The sequence below is a fragment of the Strix uralensis genome, unplaced genomic scaffold, assembly GCF_047716275.1.
Source record: "Strix uralensis isolate ZFMK-TIS-50842 unplaced genomic scaffold, bStrUra1 scaffold_576, whole genome shotgun sequence".
Lineage (NCBI taxonomy): Eukaryota > Metazoa > Chordata > Aves > Strigiformes > Strigidae > Strix > Strix uralensis.
The window spans coordinates 1-11,053 of NW_027437169.1; the positions used below are offsets into that span (position 1 = coordinate 1).

Consider the following 11,053-nt stretch of genomic DNA (forward strand, 5'->3'; position numbering starts at 1 on the left):
GGGAGGCACTGGGACGTTACTGGGAAGCCTGGGGGGGGTTGCCAGGGCAGAATTCCCGCTCCTAACTGGTTTCTACTGGTGTCCCCAGTACCCCCGGGCCCCCCCCCAACTGGAGCTGCCCCCGGGGGCGGAGCTGCCGTGGGTGGGCGGGGCCGAGGTGGAGGTGCGATGCCACGCCCCCAACGCTCGCCCCGCCCCCCGCCTCACCCTCACCCTGGGTGAGAAACGGGGGGGGGGGGGGGGGGCGGTTTGGGGTCATTTTGGGGGGATTTGGGGATTTTGGGGGGGGGGGAAATGAGGGATTTTAGAATGAAGGATTTTGGGGCATTTTGGGGGGTGGTTTTGGGGTGATTTCAGGGCAATTTGGGGCCGAATTTTGGGGTAATTTGGGGCTGATTTTGGGGTGATTTAGGGCTGATTTTTTGGGGTAATTTTGGGAGATTTTGGGGTTGGTTTGGGGGTGATTTCAGGGTAATTTGGGGCTGAATTTTGGGGTGATTTTGGGGTGATTTGGGGCTGATTTTTTGGGGTAATTTGGGGAGATTTCAGGGCAATTTGGTGCTAAATTTTGGGGTGATTTTGGGCTGATTTTTTGGGGTCATTTTGGATAATTTTGGGGTGATTTTTGGGGTGATTTCAGGGTAATTTGGGGCCAAATTTCAGGGTGATATTTTGGGGTGATTTTTGGGGTGAATTCAGGGTGATTTTGGGGTGACTTGGGGCTGATTTTTTGGGGTCATTTGGGGCGATTTTGGGGGTGGTTTGGGGCTGATTTTTGGGGTAATTTTGGATAATTTTGGGGTGATTTTTGGGGTGATTTGGGGGTAATTTGGGGCTGATTTTTTGGGTGATTTTGGGCTGATTTTTTGGGGTAATTTTGGGTGATTTTGGGGGTGGTTTTGGGGTGATTTCAGGGCAATTTGGGGCCGAATTTCAGGGTGATTTTGGGCTGATTTTTTGGGGTAATTTTGGGAGATTTCAGGGCAACTTGGGGCCGAATTTCAGGGTGATTTTGGGCTGATTTTTTGGGGTAATTTTGGGAGATTTCAGGGCAATTTGGGGCCGAATTTCAGGGTGATTTTGGGCTGATTTTTTGGGGTAATTTGGGGTGATTTTGGGGTTGGTTTTGGGGTGATTTCAGGGCAATTTGGGGCCGAATTTCAGAGTGCTATTTTGGGGTGATTTTTGGGGTGAATTCAGGGTGATTTTGGGGTGACTTGGGGCTGATTTTTTGGGGTCATTTGGGGCGATTTTGGGGGTGGTTTGGGGCTGCTTTTTGGGGTGATTTTTGGGGTGATTTCTGCCAGTTTTGGGTCACAGGGGGGGTGCCGCTGCCCGACGTCTCCACCCGCGTCGTCGAGGGCTCCCACCCCAAACTGAGCTCCAGCGAGGCCACTGTCCGGTGAGCACCAGTATACACCAGTATGGCCCAGTATAAACCAGTACCAGCCACCATGGCCCAGTACAGACCAGTATGGCCCAGTACAGACCAGTATGTCCCCATATACACCATTACTGACCAGTATGGGCCAGTACAGCCAACTCCAGGACAGTAGCGACCAGTACAGACCACTATGGGCCAGTATAGACCAGTATGGCCCAGTATACACCATTACTGCCCAGAGTGGACCAGTACAAACCATTATAGACCAGTATGAGCCTTATATGGGCCATTATTAACCAGTACTGGCCAACTGTGGCCCAGTATGAGCCAGTAGGGACCAGTATGACCCAGTATAAACCAGTATGGACTGGTATGGATGAGTGTGGCCCAGTATGAGCCAATGGGGACCAGTATGGACCAGTATGAGCCAATAGGGCCCAGTATGAGCCAGTAGGGACCAGTATGGCCCAGTATGAGCCAGTAGGGACCAGTATGAGCCAATGGGGACCAGTATGGCCCAGTATGAGCCAGTAGGGACCAGTATGGCCCAGTATGAACCAATAGGGACCAGTATGGCCCAGTATGAGACAGTAGGGACCAGTATGGCCCAGTATGAACCAATAGGGACCAATATGGCCCAGTACAGGCCGATGGGGGGCAATAGGGACCAGTACGGCCCAGTATGAGCCAGTAGGGACCAGTACGGCCCAGTATGAGCCAGTAAGGACCAGTACGGCCCAGTATGAGCCAGTAGGGACCAGTATGAGCCAGTAAGGACCAGTACGGCCCAGTATGAGCCAGTAGGGACCAGTACGGCCCAGTATGAGCCAGTAGGGACCAGTATGGCCCAGTATGAGACAGTAGGGACCAGTATGGCCCAGTATGAACCAATAGGGACCAATATGGCCCAGTACAGGCCGATGGGGGGCAATAGGGACCAGTACGGCCCAGTATGAGCCAGTAGGGACCAGTACGGCCCAGTATGAGCCAGTAAGGACCAGTACGGCCCAGTATGAGCCAGTAGGGACCAGTATGAGCCAGTAAGGACCAGTACGGCCCAGTATGAGCCAGTAGGGACCAGTATGGCCCAGTATGAACCAATAGGGACCAGTATAGCCCAGTGCAGCCCAATGGGGGCCAATAGGGACCAGTAGGGCCCAGTATGAGCTAGTATGGCCCAGTATAGGCCGATAGGGCCCAGTCTGGCCCAGTCTGGCCCAGTATGGCCCAGTCTGGCCCCGCCCCCAGGCTGACGGTCTCCAGCCACGCCCACGGGCAGCGCCTCGTTTGTGCGGCCGCTAACGAAGCCGGAGCAGCCCCCGCCGAGGCCGGGGTCACCCTGGAGGTGCTCTGTGAGTCCCCCCCTCCCAGTGCCTCCCAGTAACTCCCAGTAACCTCCCAGTGCCTCCCAGTAACCCTCCAGTGCCCACCAGTCCCCATTCACAGAGGCACTGAGCCCTCCCAGTATCCCCCAGTACCTCCCAGTTCCCACCCACAGAGGTACTGGGACCACCCAAGGCCTTTCTAAGCCCTCCCAGTGCCTCCCAGTACCTCCCAGTAACCATCCAGTCCCCACCAGTCCCCATTCACAGAGGCACTGAGCCCTCCCAGTATCCCCCAGTACCTCCCAGTTCCCACCCATAGAGGTACTGGGACCTCCCAAGGCCCTTCTAAGCCCTCCCAGTCGCCTCCCAGTCCCCTCCCAGTGCCTCCCAGTCCCCTTCCAGTACCTCCCAGTGCCTCCCAGTCCCCACCCACAGAGGCACTGAGCCCTCCCAGTATCTCCCAGTGCCTCCCAGTATCTCCCAGTCCCCACCCACAGAGGCACTGAGCCCTCCCAGTACCTCCCAGTGCCTCCCAGTATCTCCCAGTCCCCACCCACAGAGGCACTGAGCCCTCCCAGTGCCTCCCAGTACCTCCCAGTATCTCCCAGTCCCCACCCACAGAGGCACTGAGCCCTCCCAGTGCCTCCCAGTATCTCCCAGTCCCCACCCACAGAGGCACTGAGCCCTCCCAGTACCTCCCAGTGCCTCCCAGTATCTCCCAGTCCCCACCCACAGAGGCACTGAGCCCTCCCAGTACCTCCCAGTCCCCTCCCAGTACCTCCCAGTCCCCACCCACGGAGGCACTGAGCCCTCCCAGTGCCTCCCAGTACCCCCAGTCCCCACCCAGTGCCCTCCAGAAGGCCCCGACCCCTCCCAGTCCCCCCCAGTGGCCCCCAGTCCCTCCCCCACGGAGGCTGTGGGCCCTCCCAGTCTAACCAGTGCTCCCCAGTTCCCCCCGGCCCCCCCGTCATCGAGGGACTGGAGTCACCCCACGTGCGGGCGGGGGACACCCTGCGACTGGTCTGCGTCGTCCACGGGGGCAACCCCCCTCCCAGTCTGCACTGGGACAAGGTACTGGGAGCACTGGGAGCACTGGGAGGGGGACGTGGGGGCACTGGGAGCAGCGGGAGAGAGGACTGGGAGGGACTGGGAGCACTGGGAGCACTGGGAGCACTGGGATGGGGAAGCAGAGGCAGTGAGGGTGTTGGGACAGGGCACTGGGAGGGACTGGGAGCACTGGGAGAAGGTTACTGGGAGGGACTGGGAGCACTGGGAACACTGGGAGAAGGTTACTGGGAGAGACTGGGAGCACTGGGAGAAGGTTACTGGGAGGGACTGGGAGCACTGGGGACACTGGGAACACTGGGAGAAGGTTACTGGGAGAGACTGGGAGCACTGGGAGAAGGTTACTGGGAGGGACTGGGAGCACTGGGGACACTGGGAACACTGGGAGAAGGTTACTGGGAGAGACTGGGAGCACTGGGATGTGGCACTGGGGACACTGGGAACACTGGGAGGGACTGGGAGCACTGGGATGTGGCACTGGGAACACTGGGAGGGACTGGGAGCACTGGGCTGTGGCACTGGGGGCACTGGGAACACTGGGAGGGACTGGGAGAAGGCTACTGGGAGGGACTGGGAGCACTGGGATGTGGCACTGGGAACACTGGGAGGGACTGGGAGCACTGGGCTGTGGCACTGGGGGCACTGGGAACACTGGGAGGGACTGGGAGAAGGCTACTGGGAGGGACTGGGAGCACTGGGATGTGGCACTGGGAACACTGGGAGGGACTGGGAGAACTGGGATGTGGCACTGGGGACACTGGGAACACTGGGAGGGACTGGGAGAAGGCTACTGGGAGGGACTGGGAGCACTGGGATGTGGCACTGGGGGCACTGGGAATGCTGGGAGCACTGGGAGAAGGCTACTGGGAGGGACTGGGAGCACTGGGATGTGGCACTGGGGGCACTGGGAATGCTGGGAGCACTGGGAGAAGGCTACTGGGAGGGACTGGGAGCACTGGGTTGTGGCACTGGGAACACTGGGACGGACTGGGAGCACTGGGATGTGGCACTGGGGGCACTGGGAACACTGGGAGAACGTTACTGGGAGGGATTGGGAGCACTGGGAGGTTACTGGGAGCACTGGGATGTGGCACTGGGGACACTGGGAACACTGGGAGGCACTGGGAGCCCTTACTGGTGGCACTGGGAGCCCTTACTGGTGGCACTGGTGCCCCCCCAGTCCGGGCAGCCCCTGGCCGGTCCCTGGGTGCGGGAGGGGCCCCCCGGGGTGTCGCGGAGTCACGTGACCCTGACGGTGACCCCCGAGGACGATGGGGCGGAGCTTCGCTGCAGCGTGGGGGGCGTGGCCAGCGCGGGGGGCGTGGCCAAGTCAGGGGGCGTGGCCAGCACCAGCGTCACTCTCAGCGTCACCTGTGAGTAGGGGAAGGGGGGGGGGGGGGGAGGGGAAACTGGGAGTACTGGGTTCTACTGGGAGGTTAAAGTTAGACTGGGAGACCCTACTGGGAATTGGAGTTGTACTGGGAGGCACTGGGGATACTGGGAGGACGGACTGGGAGGTTAAAGTTGTTATACTGGGAGGCACTGGGGATACTGGGAGGCACTGGGGATACTGGGAGGATGGACTGGGAGCTACTGGGGATACTGGGAGCCCATATTGGGAGGTCAGAGTTATACTGGGAGGCACTGGGGATACTGGGAGGCACTGGTGATACTGGGAGCGCATATTGGGAGGTCAGAGTTATACTGGGAGGCACTGGGGATACTGGGAGGCCAGACTGGGAGCTACTGGGGATACTGGGTGGCCATACTGGGAGTTCAGAGTTATACTGGGAGGCACTGGGGATACTGGGAGGCCAGACTGGGAGCTACTGGGGATACTGGGAGGCCATACTGAGAGGTCAGAGTTATACTGGGAGGCACTGGGGATACTGGGAGGCCAGACTGGGAGCTACTGGGGATACTGGGAGGCCATACTGAGAGGTCAGAGTTATACTGGGAGGCACTGGGGATACTGGGAGGATGGACTGGGAGCTACTGGGGATACTGGGAGCCCATGTTGGGAGGTTAAAGTTATACTGGGAGGCACTGGGAATACTGGGAGGCACTGGGGATACTGGGAGCGCATATTGGGAGGTTAAAGTTATACTGGGAGGCACTGGGGATACTGGGAGGCCAGACTGGGAGCTACTGGGGATACTGGGAGGCCAGACTGGGAGGTCAGAGTTATACTGGGAGGCACTGGGGATACTGGGAGGCCAGACTGGGAGCTACTGGGGATACTGGGAGGCCAGACTGGGGGGTTAAAGTTATACTGGGAGTCCAAACTGGGATCCCCCAGGCATACTGGGAGGCCAGAGCTATACTGGGAGCCACTGGGGATACTGGGAGGCCAGATTGGGAGCTACTGGGGATATGGGGAACCCATACTGGGAGGTCAAAGTTATACTGGGAGGCACTGGGGATACTGGGAGGCCAGACTGGGAGCTACTGGGGATACTGGGAGGCCATACTGAGAGGTCAGAGTTATACTGGGAGCTACTGGGGATACTGGGAGGCCAGACTGGGAGCTACTGGGGATACTGGGAGGCCAGACTGGGAGGTCAGAGTTATACTGGGAGGCACTGGGGATACTGGGAGGCCAGACTGGGAGCTACTGGGGATACTGGGAGGCCAGACTGGGAGGTCAGAGTTATACTGGGAGCTACTGGGGATACTGGGAGGCCAGACTGGGAGCTACTGGGGATACTGGGAGGCCAGACTGGGAGGTCAGAGTTATACTGGGAGGCACTGGGGATACTGGGAGGCCAGACTGGGAGCTACTGGGGATACTGGGAGGCCAGACTGGGAGGTCAGAGTTATACTGGGAGCTACTGGGGATACTGGGAGGCCAGACTGGGAGCTACTGGGGATACTGGGAGGCCAGACTGGGAGGTCAGAGTTATACTGGGAGGCACTGGGGATACTGGGAGGCCAGACTGGGAGCTACTGGGGATACTGGGAGGCCAGACTGGGAGGTCAGAGTTATACTGGGAGGCACTGGGGATACTGGGAGGCCAGACTGGGAGCTACTGGGGATATGGGGAACCCATACTGGGAGGTCAAAGTTATACTGGGAGGCACTGGGGATACTGGGAGGCCAGACTGGGAGCTACTGGGAATACTGGGAGGCCAGACTGGGGGGTTAAAGTTATACTGGGAGTCCAAACTGGGATCCCCCAGGCATACTGGGAGGCCAGAGCTATACTGGGAGCCACTGGGGATACTGGGAGGCCATACTGGGAGCACTGGTTTATACTGGTTGCCCCCCCAGACCCCCCGGCCGAGGTGACGATCACGGGGACCCCGACAGTGGCGGAAAACGGGACGTTGACCTTGACCTGCACCAGTGCTCCCAGTAACCCCCCAGTCCAGCTGCGCTGGTGGCTGGGGGGGCGGGAATTGGCGGTGATTGACAGCGCCCGCACGTGGGTGAGGCCCGGGGGAGGGGGGGCGTGGCCTCGGGAAGGGGGGGGCGTGGCCTCGCGGAGGGGGCGTGGCCACGCAGCTCCCTGAAGGGCATCTGGAAGGGGGGGGGTGGCCCCGTGTGACCCCGTATTGACCCGCCGTGACCCCGCCCACCCCCGCGATGACGTCACAGGGGGAAGGGCGTGGCTCGGTGACGTCATCCAACGTCACCGTGGTGGGGCGGCGCCAGGACCACGGGCGCCCGCTGGTGTGCGAAGCCGTCGGCCCCGGGCTGGGCACCCGCAGCGCCAGCGTCGTGCTCAGCGTCACCCGTGGGTGGGACTGGGAGGGACTGGGATATACTGGGAAGGGACTGGGAGGAGCTGGGAGGGGACTGGGAGGGACTGGGATATACTGGGGAGGGATTGGGAGGAGCTGGGAGGGGACTGGGATATACTGGGAAGGGACTGGGGGGGACTGGGAGGAGCTGGGAGGGACTAGGGGGAACTGGGAGGGGACTGGGAGGAGCTGGGAGGGACTAGGGGGAACTGGGAGGGGACTGGGATATACTGGGAGGGACTGGGATATACTGGGAAGGGACTGGGAGGAGCTGGGAGGGGACTGGGAGGGACTGGGATATACTGGGGAGGGATTGGGAGGAGCTGGGAGGGGACTGGGATATACTGGGAAGGGACTGGGGGGGACTGGGAGGAGCTGGGAGGGGACTGGGAGGGACTGGGATATACTGGGAAGGGACTGGGAGGGACTGGGATATACTGGGAGGGGACTGGGAGGGACTGGGAAGGGACTGGGATATACTGGGAGGGGACTGGGGGGGGACTGGGAGGAGCTGGGAGGGGACTGGGAGGGACTGGGATATACTGGGAAGGGACTGGGAGGGGACTGGAAGGGACTGGGATATACTGGGAGGGACTGGGAGGGACTGGGAAGGGACTGGGAGGGACTGGGAGGGACTGGGAGGGGACTGGGAGGGACTGCGAGGGGATTGGGAGGGACTGGGATATACTGGGAGGGACTGGGAGGGGATTGGGAGGGACTGGGATACTGGGAGGGACTGGGAGGAGATGGGAAGGGACTGGGAGGGACTGGGATATACTGGGAGGGACTGGGAGGGGACTGGGAGGGACTGGGCTATACTGGGAAGGGACTGGGAGGAGCTGGGAGGGGACTGGGAGGGACTGGGATATACTGGGGAGGGATTGGGAGGAGCTGGGAGGGGACTGGGATATACTGGGAAGGGACTGGGGGGGACTGGGAGGAGCTGGGAGGGACTAGGGGGAACTGGGAGGGGACTGGGAGGAGCTGGGAGGGACTAGGGGGAACTGGGAGGGGACTGGGATATACTGGGAGGGACTGGGATATACTGGGAAGGGACTGGGAGGAGCTGGGAGGGGACTGGGAGGGACTGGGATATACTGGGGAGGGATTGGGAGGAGCTGGGAGGGGACTGGGATATACTGGGAAGGGACTGGGGGGGACTGGGAGGAGCTGGGAGGGGACTGGGAGGGACTGGGATATACTGGGAAGGGACTGGGAGGGGACTGGGAGGGACTGGGATATACTGGGAGGGACTGGGAAGGGCCTGGGATATACTGGGAGGGGACTGGGGGGGACTGGGAGGAGCTGGGAGGGGACTGGGAGGGACTGGGATATACTGGGAAGGGACTGGGAGGGGACTGGGAGGGACTGGGATATACTGGGAAGGGACTGGGAGGGGACTGGGAAGGGCCTGGGATATACTGGGAGGGACTGGGAAGGGCCTGGGATATACTGGGAGGGGACTGGGGGGGACTGGGAGGAGCTGGGAGGGGACTGGGAGGGACTGGGAGGGACTGGGATATACTGGGAAGGGACTGGGAGGGACTGGGATATACTGGGAGGACACTGGGAGGCACTGGGACGGGACTGGGAGACACTGGGATATACTGGGAGGAGCTTGGGGCCCCCCTGGCACTCCGGGGGGGGGGGGGAGGGGGGGAGGGGACACGTGGGGACACGCCCCTCCCCCCCCCCAGACCCCCCCCCAAGCGCTGTGGCTCGAGGCCCCTCCCCCCAACGCCACCTTCCGCGTGGGGACCCGCCTGCGCCTGAGCTGCCACGCCCGGGGGGGTCACCCCTCCCCCCGCCTCACCTGGACCAAGGTCACCCCTCCCCCCACCCACCCACCCCTCCCCCTCCCCCCTCCCATTTTAGGGTGGGGGGAGGGGCTGACCCTTAGGGTGCCCCCCCCCAGGACGGGCGGGGGGTCAAGGAGGGTCCCCAAGTGACCGGGGGGGGGTCGGTGGTGACGCGGGAGCTGACGGTGACGGTGACACCGGGGGACAACGGGGCCACCTACCGCTGTCAGGCGGGGGGAGGGGCGGCCACGCCCAACCGGGGCAACGCCCCTCCCCCACCCAGCGTCAGCACCCGCCTGGGGGTCCTGTGTGAGTTTTGGGGGGGGGGGGGGGGTGGGGTGGTGGCCATGGGGGGACCTTGGGGGGGTCTTGGGGTGGCCATGGGGGGATGGTGGCCATGGGGGGGGGTGGGGTGGCCACAAGGGGGATGGTGGCCATGGGGGATCATGAGGTGGCCATGGGGGGTCTTGGGGTGGCCATGGGGGGATGGTGGCCATGAGGGGTCATGGGGTGGCCATGGGGGGTGGTGGGGTGGCCACAAGGGGGATGGTGGCCATGGGGGGACCTTGGGGGGTCATGGGGTGGCCATGGGGGGATGGTGGCCATGGGGGGGGGTGGGGTGGCCACAAGGGGGATGGTGGCCATGGGGGATCATGAGGTGGCCATGGGGGGTCTTGGGGTGGCCATGGGTGGGGGTGGGGTGGCCACAGGGGGGATGGTGGCCACAAGGTGGCCATGGGGGGGACCATGGGGGGTCATGGGGTGGTCATGGGGGGATGGTGGCCATGGGGGGGGGTGGGGTGGCCACAAGGGGGATGGTGGCCATGGGGGGACCTTGGGGAGGTCATGAGGTGGCCATGGGGGGGTCGTGGGGGGATGGTGGCCATGGGGGGTGGTGGGGTGGCCACAGGGGGGATGGTGGCCATGGGGGGACCATGGGGGGTCATGGGGTGGTCATGGGGGGGTCATGGGGTGGTCATGGGGGGATGGTGGCTATGGGGGGTCATGGGGTGGCCACAGGGGGATGGTGGCCATGGGGGGGGTCTTGGGGTGGTCATGGGGGGATGGTGGCCATGGGGAGTGGTGGGGTGGCCACAAGGGGGGATGGTGACCATGGGAGGACTTTGGGGGGGTCATGGGGTGGCCATGGGGGGATCTTGGGGTCATGGTGGCCATGGGGTGGCTGTGGGGTGGCCATGGGGGGATGGTGGCCATGGGAGGGTCATGGGGTGGCCATGGGGGGGTTGTGGGGTGGCCATGGGGGGATGGTGGCCATGGGGGGTGGTGGGGTGGCCACAAGGGGGGATGGTGGCCATGGGGGAACCTTGGGGGGTCATGGGGGGGCTGTGGGGTGGCCACGGGGGGATGGTGGCCACCACGTGACCACGAGGTGGCCGCGGGTGACGGTGGCCGTGTCCCCGTGTGTGTCCCCAGTCCCGCCGCTGTCGGTGGCCATCACGGCGACCCCGCCCGAGCCCCGCCCGGGGCAGCCCCTGGTGCTGACCTGCCTGGCCGGGCCCGCCCGCCCCACCCCCACCCTGCGCTGGCTCCGCCACGGCCGCACGTCAGTGCCCAAAGCGCCCCAAAATGACCCAAAATGGCCCCAAAACAACCCAAAATGGCACCAAACGCCACAAAATGTCCCAAAACTGACCCAAAATGGCCCCAAAATGGCCCCAAAACACCCCAAAATGGCACCAAACGCCACAAAATGTCCCAAAACTGACCCAAAATAG

The 11,053-nt window shown here is 62.5% G+C and overlaps 2 protein-coding genes across 2 annotated transcripts; one reads left to right on the top strand and one right to left on the bottom strand.

Annotated features, from left to right (window-relative positions):
* Window positions 1-99: 99 nt before the first annotated feature.
* Window positions 100-10,881, top strand: NPHS1 (NPHS1 adhesion molecule, nephrin; the record flags this gene model as incomplete). Its single annotated transcript, XM_074858101.1, is given in 10 exon segments — window positions 100-218; window positions 1,321-1,402; window positions 2,633-2,736; window positions 3,659-3,780; window positions 4,955-5,147; window positions 7,046-7,203; window positions 7,373-7,512; window positions 9,218-9,341; window positions 9,434-9,626; window positions 10,752-10,881. Coding segments are annotated over 10 exon segments (1,365 nt in total), but the record flags the coding sequence as incomplete, so codon positions are not given.
* On the bottom strand, window positions 1,420-2,548 carry LOC141939080 (uncharacterized; the record flags this gene model as incomplete). The annotated part of the gene is made up of 1 exon (XM_074858102.1): window positions 1,420-2,548. A coding segment is annotated over one exon (906 nt), but the record flags the coding sequence as incomplete, so codon positions are not given.
* Window positions 10,882-11,053: the final 172 nt, after the last annotated feature.